General features: G+C 62.6%; 1 protein-coding gene across 5 annotated transcripts in view; it reads left to right on the top strand.

Annotated features, from left to right (window-relative positions):
* The first annotated feature begins 1846 nt into the window (after positions 1 to 1846).
* The window catches only part of RAB10 (RAB10, member RAS oncogene family), a 42014-nt gene continuing 34656 nt past the window's right edge, over positions 1847 to 9204 (top strand). The window contains exons 1-3 of one of the 5 annotated variants that reach the window (XM_080341077.1): positions 2281 to 2370; positions 7059 to 7882; positions 7922 to 8270. In XM_080341077.1, the coding sequence (XP_080197203.1) occupies positions 7374 to 7882; positions 7922 to 8270 (858 nt within the window). In that variant the 5' untranslated portion in view covers positions 2281 to 2370; positions 7059 to 7373. Of the gene's footprint in view, positions 2371 to 4846; positions 6750 to 7058; positions 8506 to 9204 lie in introns of those variants that run through there. The other 4 variants (XM_080341078.1, XM_080341079.1, XM_080341076.1 and 1 more) reach the window with 4 other exon arrangements.

The following is a 9204-nucleotide window of genomic DNA, read 5'->3' as shown; positions in this document are numbered from 1 at the left end:
TGTCTCCTGTGCCATTCGTTCCCTCTGGGGTGACGTTTAATCTCAGAGCCACTCTTGGGCGTCAGATAGAAACCACTCGGGGATGTGCCAGGCTGCGTATTGCCCCCTCCCTGTGATCCCCAAAGATAAACGCCTTTGAACCGCACTAACAAACTCTCCAGGACAAGAGGCTATTGCAAACATCGGTGCCAACACTCAGTGATGCGCTGCTGCTGCTAATAAAGCTCTGGGGCCGCGGGGAGCGCCGCCCGCCGCCGCCCCGTGGGTACCGGGGCGGGTTCCGCGGACTCGGGCGTTTTCCTCCATATCTGCTCAGCCCGGGCAGGAAGCGCTTTGTACGGTGCCCTTAAACTGCCACAGCAGAGCGCTAAAAATAACCCCCTTTGTGAAGCCAGCAGCTCCTGCCCGATCTGCTGTGTCAGCGCCGGAGAGCCGCGCTGCCGGAGCCCCAGGCTCCGAGCCCCGGTGCGCCCCGCGGGGAGCAGCCCGCACGGAGCCCGGCGGCCGGAGGGCTGGGAGACCACAAAGCGCGTATAGCGCACGAAATACGCGTGGAGGCGCCGAGGTCTCCCCCAGCCCCGCTGGCGGGGCCCTGGAACGGCTCCAGCAGTGACTCTGCAGCTTTGGCGCCGCAGGCCGGGGCAGCGGGAGCCGCGGGAGCCACCGGGAACGACCGTCCCTCCCACCGGCATTGTCCCTCCCACCGGCATTGTCCCTCCCACCGGCACTGTCCTCATTCCCACCGGGAACGACCGTCCCTCCCACCGTCCCTGTCCCTCCCACCGGCACTGTCCTCATTCCCACCGGGAACGACCGTCCGTGTCCCTCCCACCGGAGTGACCCCGAGCAGCCGCCCGGGCCCCCCCCAACACAGCGGGTGCGGGGGGCACCGGGTCCCGTGGCGGCTGAGTCCCCGTCGCCCCCCAGCCCACGGGTGTCACAGGATCACAGAACTGCTTTGGGCTGGAAAAGCCCCTCAGGATCATTGAGTCCATCCACAACGCACCCTGTCCCTGCCCCATGTCCTGAGAACCTCCTGTCCGTCTGTCCAGCCCTCCAGGGCTGGTGACTCCAGCACTGCCCTGGGCAGCCTGTTCCAATGCCCCACAGCCCTTTGGGGAAGAAATTGTTCCCACATCCAACCTCAACCTCCCCTGGGCAACTTGAGGCCGTGTCCTCTCGTTTGCCCGGTTTGCGCCCCGCTCCTGGCAGGGCTGCCGGGGCTGCCTCTGTCCCCGTGTCTGTGCCCGTGTCTGTCCCTGTATCTGTCCCCGTGTCTGTCCCTGTATCTGTCCCCGTGTCTGTCCCCGTGTCTGTGCCCGGGCGCCTCTGCACAGGAACCGACTCCCGGAGCTGCGGGGCGGGTCCCCAGGGCGGGCGCCGGGCGCCTCGGCCGCGGGCCGGTCGGTGCGGGGCGGTGCCGCCTCCCGGGGCTGCGGGGCCGCTCCTGCCCGGGGACCGGCGCTCCCGCCCGCCGCCAGGGGGCGCCCCGCCCCGCCCCGCCCCGCCCCGCCGCCCAGGGCCGCGCTCGCGCCCTGCCCCGGTGACGTCACCCCGGGAGGAGCCGAGACTGGCAAGCGGGCGCAGCCAATAGGAGCCCGGCGTCCCCGAGGGACTTCCGGCGGCGGGTGGGAGGGCGGGGCCGCCGCCCACTCGGGCCCCGCCCCGGCGCGCGGCCGTGGGTGACGTCACCACGCCGGGGCGCTGCGGCGAGCCGCGGGCGCGCGCGCCGCCCGCCCCTCCCCTCCCCTCCCCCAGCGCCGCTGCCGGCAGGGGCGCGTGCGTGCGTGCGCGCTGACGTCAGTGCGTGCGCGCTCCCGGGCGGAGGCCTGCGCGGTGAGCGAGCGGCGCGCGCAGCCTGAGCGGAGCCGCCGCGCCCGGGGCCGGAGCGAGCGGAGCGCAGCCAGCGGGCCGGGCCGAGCGCACCGGGCCGCGCCGCGCCGAGCCGAGCCGAGCCGAGCCGAGCCGAGCCGAGCGCGCCGCGGGGTTATGCGGGCGGGCGCCGCCGCCTCCCCGTGAGGAGCAGCGCGCTGCGGCGGCGCGGGGAGCGCGCCAGGCGCCGGGGCCGCCCCGCGGCAGGAAGCCATTTTGTGGGCCCCCCTTCCTCCTCCTTCGCCGCCTTCGCGGGCGGCGCGGCCGGTGCTGCCGGCCGGTGAGCGGGCGGGGCCGCGGCGGGAGCCCCCGGGCAGCCAGGGCGGCGGGGCCGGGCCGGGGCCCGCAGCGGGCGGCGGCCGCGCCTCCCCATGGCGAAGAAAACCTACGACCTGCTGTTCAAGCTGCTGCTCATCGGGGACTCGGGGGTCGGCAAGACCTGCGTGCTCTTCCGCTTCTCCGACGATGCCTTCAACACCACCTTCATCTCCACCATCGGTCAGTGCCCCGCGCCCCGCCCCGCCCTCCCCGCAGCTCCCGCGGACCCCGGCCCCGCCGCGACACCCCGGCCCGGGCGGGCTCGCTGTGCCCGGGCGGGCTCGCTGTGCCCGGGCGGGCTCGCTGTGCCCGCGGTGCCCCCGGGTGACCCTCCGCGCCCCCGGGCAGCTCGTCCCGCGCCCCGTGCCAGCGCGGCGCGCACCTGGCCCCGTCCATCACCGGGGCTCAGCGCCGCGGGAGCTGCCGGTGCCCCCCGCACGGCGCCGCCGCCCCGGCAGAAGCTGGGGGCCCGGTGCCCCGGTGCCGCCGGCCTGCCCGCCCCTGCGCGCCCGGGGCTCCGGCAGGGCTGCCGTGACCCCGTCGCTGGGCAGCGCTCTCTGCTCCCCTGTGCCTAACGCCCTCTCCCCCGGTTTGTCAGGGCGCTTTGCTGTTCTCCTGCACGCTGTCTTGTTTTGCAGATGCAGAGTCCAGGTCAGCAGCTCCTGACCTCCTTGGTGGCTGACTCTGGCAATTTAGGAGAATTCGCAGCTCTGCTCTCTGGTGCGGTCCCCCCGGTACAGCGTGTGCAGACACCTACCGCACGCCTGGAGAAAAGGGAAACTGGGCGGGGGGGGTTGCACTGGATCTGGCTTTTGGTGCTTGATATAAATCCTTTAAATGATTGGCCGCACAACTGTTCGCTGGGGCTGGAGAACACAGCATCGGTGTAAATCCTGGTGCTGGATGCAAGCGCGCTCTGTGTACTTCCTCAGCGGTGTCGAAATGTCACCCTAAAAGTTGCAGCTGAGACTACAAGACGTAAAAAGGCGCACTTAAGCAAGCCTTGGGTAACTGGAAGGGCAAAAAAATAGTTGGGGGACAACAAAGCGTCAAGACACAGCTGTCACATGAAGGCTCTTTGGGCCTCAAGTGAGGGTCCTGCTGGGTCGTTTGGGGGTGCGGGTGGCAGCCACTCTATCTTGTCCCTCACGCCGCATACCTTGACTCTGGAAGGCTGTATTTCTCCTGCTGCCCTGGCCTCGTGTAATTCTGCGCTGCTTGGCAGATTCTCGCCTGGATCACATGGCGTTTGTTGCTTTCTGAGCTTGCTGGGAAGGTTTATTTCAATTCTCAAAGTTAAAAATAGTCGATGCCTTAGCTAAGGAGTCAGCGGATATGTGGTGGCTCTTGCTCCAGAGAATTTGCGCCTTTAGCGATCAGGGATTTTTAGCAGTTAGTATCAGTTCTTGGTCTAACCCTGCAGTGTTTTGAGTGTTGAAGCAGAATAACATCAGGTTTAGCAGCAGGTGTGCACGTGCTGAGTTCGGCAGCGGTTCTGAACAGTCAGACCAATATAGAGCAGTCTGGGGTACGTGTACAGCAGAAAGCAAACAAGTTTGGTTTCTGAAATTTGGAGCTGATTGTCTAGACCAGGCTTGGTGAGTCGCTGGTGTGTCAGACTTGCACCCTTGCGGTGGAATGCAGCGCAGATAGGTTTTTGGTGTGGTGCTGAATTCCAGGTGCTTAACTGCGCAACGATGGCTCAGCTGTGTGTGCTCCTTCCTCCTGCGAGTAACGGGTGGGTGCGGAAGCCTGGGGGAAGGTGTCAGTCGAAAGGGAAACTCTGCCTTAGTGCCTTAAAAAAGTGGCCCATACATGAGAGAAGAACCTGGAACTGCCTTAAAGCACCTGTCCACGTAGTTGTTCTCTGCATTATTGCAAACAAGTGACTGAATAATCAACCTGCCTGAAAATCTGCTCTCAGCTTCCCGCCGGCCCCTCGGTTCCCGGGCTCTGGGGCCGCGGTGCCGCGGTGCCCGTACCCGCGCAGGCCCTGCGGGCGGCTCCTGCGCGGGGTCCCGCTGCAGCCGCTGTGGGCAGCGCTGGGCCTGCAGCAGGGAGAGCGGAGCTGCAGGGAGCCCTCACGCCCGCTCTTTGACCCGGAGCTACCAGGAAATACAATTTCCCAAGCACTTAGGTGCACAGTCAGTGGCATTGAAGGTACTGGCCTATTGGCTGAGCCTCTCCTTATATTAAATAGAAACTAACCCCTTGGTAGCTTGTTAGCTCTGATTCATGCTTTGGTGTTTGCACCGAGCTCCACCAAGAACCTGGGGCAGTCGGGCTTGTAAAACGTGTGGCGGTGCTGCTGGCTGGAGGCAGGGGCTGGGTCAGGCTTCCTGGCCTCAGAGAACATCGAAACTGCCCATGGATGGAAAATACGAGTGGTGGGAAGGGGTTTAATTCTATAAAACCAGAGGCTTGTCTGTATATGTCAGTGAAGGTACAATAATAATGCATTTCAACTTTACATTAGTCATTTGTATTTGCTTTCGTCTTTACACGTTTTAAGGACTGCCGGAGCATGGTCCACGAGGGCAGTTTGGAAAGAACTCGCTGCACATGTAACTCGGTGCACTGTCTTGAACACTTGGCTTTGAGTCGCTTCAGTCTAATATTTCCTGTGAAGACAAGAGGGAAGCTTTTGGGTGCAATGAGGTGGACGTGTGGATGGTTTCATGACCCTGTCCAGAAGTGCTATAAATAATCCAGATGGCTCTTCTGCAAGAATCTCTAAGTCATTGTAACCTCCCTGAAGAGCAGGGGCCTCGGCCTCACGCCGCGGTGCTGCTTTCAGATGGAAAGGGAATAAATGATGGACGACTTAGTCTATCACAAACCATTTGTGTTTTTAAGAGCTCTCCAGTCCACTCGTGCTAACAGCAGGTTCACTTGATTTTGAATATTAAAAATGTTGGTGTAAGTAGCTTCCAATCAGTGCACACTTGAGATCTGACTTTTCTGTAGTAATTCTTTTATTGGCGCTCCCCGTGTGGCACCGATGACAGCCTGAAGTGAGCGGTGGAGGGCGACGCAGGTGCCGCCTGCCGCTGGCTGCCCGGGCCCCGGCGGGACGGGGCCTGTTCTCACTGGGCTGTCCGGCTCACAGTCGGAATATCCAAACCGAACCCAAGCACGTAATTGCCATTGTTTGACTAAGTAAAATGCAAATGGAGATGAGTCACCAGCAGAATGTTTTCCCATGCGGTGTGAGTAGCTCTGGCGGGGTGCTGAGGGACGCAGCGTGTGCTGACGGCTCAGGCTCTCCTGGTCCCATGCAGTGTGAGTACCTGTGGCAGGGTGCTGAGGGACGCAGTGTGTGCTGGCGGCTCAGGCTCTCCTGGTCCCATGCGGTGTGAGTACCTGTGGCAGGGTGCTGAGGGACGCAGTGTGTGCTGGCGGCTCAGGCTCTCCTGGTCCCATGCGGTGTGAGTAGCTGTGGCAGGGTGCTGAGGGACGCAGTGTGTGCTGGCGGCTCAGGCTCTCCTGGTCCCATGCGGTGTGAGTAGCTGTGGCAGGGTGCTGAGGGACGCAGTGTGTGCTGGCGGCTCAGGCTCTCCTGGTCCCATGCGGTGTGAGTACCTGTGGCAGGGCACTGCAGGGACGCAGCATGTGCGGGCGGGTCAGACTCTCCTGGTCCCATGCGGTGTGAGTAGCTGTGGCAGGGTGCTGAGGGATGGAGCGTGTGCTGGCAGGTCAGGCTCTCCTGGTTCGCACCGTGGACGGGGCTGTGTCGGGTGTTTCTGCTTCTGGCGGCAGCTCCGCAATCCAGAGCCAGGAGAACGAGCGGGGTGGCGGGAGGCTGGGTCACCCCGTGCTTTATTCTGAGCACGGCAAGCTCTTGATGCCAAAACTGGGGTGTTTGAAATGCGAAGGTGTGTGAAAATTACTTTGGGACAAAATCCTTTGGTTTTTTCTCATTTTTTAAATGTTATTTCCTTGGCCTTCCTTAGGGTGATTTGGAGAGGTAAAGCCCTTGCTGTGGAATCATTGCATATTGCAATATTTAAGCAGTGAATTAAAAAAACAAAGTCTTCAGGTATCAAAAAGCATAAATATGACAAATTCCTTTGTGCATCTTGTGAGGATTTGTTTGCCCATGGTTGTGATAAATTGGTATTTGAAAGGAAGGAGTCCCAGATAGAGAATGGAGAAAAACTTTGTCAAGCGTAGGAAAACAAACCGGGGGGCAGTTTTGAATTGTGAAAATGCTTTTAGCTGCGTGCTGGTTGTAACGGAGTTGGAAGAAGCAGGTTCTGGGGTCCACAAGAGGGTATGACAAGAGCAGGTGGGAGCACTGGCTCGTGTGTTGCTCTCTGTCCTCCTGCCGCCCCTCCCCTGTGGCTGGGGGCGCAGTGGGCACAGCAGGCGCATGGCGTGGTCAGCGCGGTGCGCGGGCGGTGGGTCAGCTGCAGCCGCCCCCGCGGGACGCTCATTTCTTTACCAGAGCTATTTCTCAGCAGCTGAGCGGGTCCGCTCCCTGATCTGACTTCTTATGTCACCATAAAAACCTGCACTGGCAGTGTGCGCAGGGCATCCGGGGACATGGGAACATGGGGGTAGGTGACACTCGTGAAAATTCACTGTCAGAGCTGCAGTTCTGTGATACAAAGCGCTTGGCAGCGGCGCCGATGCCTGGTGTTCCCTCTTCCCTGCCCCAGCGTGAAACAAGCCCTGCACAGCCTTGCTCCTGTCCTGCGCTGCTGCTGTCACTGCCTCGGGGTAACGCCACTTGGCAGGGGCGAGGACGCTGCTGAAATCCTTAGGCTCATCCCGGCAGCGGCAGCGCAGGACATGCACCCGGCTGCTCCTGTTCGTTTGCCCTTGCACTCACGGGCTGTTTGTGTTCCACTGACACCACGAGGCAGCTGGTACCTCAACGTGTTACTATGACCCAAAGACGCTGAGAGGAACGGGATGGAGCGTGCGGAGGTCAGCGACATAGAGAGGAACGGGATGGAGCACGTGGAGGTCACAGACGTGGAGAGGAACGGGACGGAGCGTGCGGAGGTCGGAGACACAGAGAGGAATGGGATGGAGCGCGCGAAGGTCACAGATGTGTAGAGGAACGGGACGGAGCGTGCGGAGGTCACAGATGTGTAGAGGAACGGGACGGAGCGTGCGGAGATCGCAGGCGCAGAGGAACGGGACGCAGCGTGCGGAGGTCGGAGACGCAGAGAGGAATGGGACGCAGCGTGCGGAGGTCGGAGACGCAGAGAGGAACGGGACGGAGCGTGCGGAGGTCGCAGACGCGGGGAGGAACGGGACGGAGCGTGCGGAGGTCGCAGGCGCGGGGAGGAACGGGACGGAGCGTGCGGAGGTCGCAGGCGCGGAGGAACGGGACGCAGCGTGCGGAGGTCGCAGACGCGGAGGAACGGGACGCAGCGTGCGGAGGTCGCAGACGCGGAGGAACGGGACGCAGCGTGCGGAGGTCGCAAACGCGGAGGAACGGGACGCAGCGTGCGGAGGTCGCAGACACGGAGGAACGGGACGCAGCGTGCGGAGGTCGCAGACGCGGAGGAACGGGACGCAGCGTGCGGAGGTCGCAGACGCGGAGGAACGGGACGCAGCGTGCGGAGGTCGCAGACGCGAAGGAACGGGACGCAGCGTGCGGAGGTCGCAGGTGCAGAGAGGAACGGGACGCAGCGTGCGGAGGTCGCAGACGCGGAGGAACGGGACGCAGCGTGCGGAGGTCACAGACGCAGGGAGGAACGGGACGCAGCGTGCGGAGGTCGGAGACGCAGAGGAACGGGACGCAGCGTGCGAAGGTCGCAGACGCAGAGAGGAACGGGACGCAGCGTGCGGAGGTTGCAGGCGCAGAGAGGAACGGGACGCAGCGTGCGGAGGTCGCAGACGCAGAGAGGAATGGGACGCAGCGTGCGGAGGTCGCAGACGCAGAGAGGAACGGGACGCAGCGTGCGGAGGTCGCAGACGCAGAGAGGAATGGGACGCAGCGTGCGGAGGTCGCAGACGCAGAGAGGAACGGGACGCAGCGTGCGGAGGTCGCAGACGCAGAGAGGAACGGGACGCAGCGTGCGGAGGTCGCAGGCGCAGAGAGGAACGGGACACAGCGTGCGGAGGTCAGCTGCTCGGGTTAAGCCAGCGCCGTGTCCAGGAGGACATTGAGCTGTCACTTCAGCTGTAGGTGGCAAAGACAAAGAGCGGGTGACGTTGGTGCCGTTCTCTGGGACAAAGCGTGTTTCGAGTTCGGTTTGCAGCTTCTTGTGACAGGCTGTCTGAATAATTCCTGCTCTGTGCTTGAGTTCCACAAGACCAGTTGAAATGCTGGTTGATGTTGATAGAAAACTTGCTCCGACAGGGACGCAACCTTCATTTTGAAACCAAGGGCTGTCTTCTGGTGCCTTGTTGAGTGATGAGCACGACTGGGGTGCAGAGAAGGCGTTTCCTCTCGAGTTCTTGTTTCACCTCTTTAGAAAGAAAAGCCGTTACTCCCCTCTCCTTTTCCTGAGAAAATGCTTAATCCTTTCTGCCCTTAACAACAATATTGATCTTGAGTTAGAGAATCGGTTGAGAGTCTGCTGATAGAGCTTCATCAGGAGATAGATAGGAAAAAAATACCCTGAATGGAAGGGGATTTTAGCCTGTGCTACGCGGCTGCTGCCCGCGGCGCGGTGGTGCTGTGTGCGGGGTTTGCCCACTCCCTGCGGCGCGCTGGTGCTGTGTGCGGGGTTTGCCCGCTCCCTGCGGCGCGCTGGTGCTGTGTGCGGGGTTTGCCCGCTCCCTGCGGCGCGCTGGTGCTGTGTGCGGGGTTTGCCCGCTCCCTGCGGCGCGCTGGTGCTGGTTGGCAGAGCAGCATCCCCCGGCGGCGGCAGCGCTGCCCGTTGTGCTGCGGGACACATGGTGACACACGGAAGGGGTTCCAGCCGATCGCGTGTGTCCCTCGCGAGGGGTAAGTCAGGCACTTCGGAAACGCCTGGTGAGAAGCAGGCTGGTGGAATTCCGGCGCTGTGGGAATTCCCTGTGTGGCCCGCGGGAAGCGGGAGGGAGAGCGGA

The sequence above is a fragment of the Nesoenas mayeri genome (genome assembly GCF_963082525.1).
Source record: "Nesoenas mayeri genome assembly, chromosome: 3".
In the NCBI taxonomy this organism is placed as follows: Eukaryota; Metazoa; Chordata; class Aves; order Columbiformes; family Columbidae; genus Nesoenas; species Nesoenas mayeri.
The sequence above is the reverse complement of the archived record's forward strand: the minus strand, read 5'-3'. Positions and strand labels throughout refer to the sequence as shown.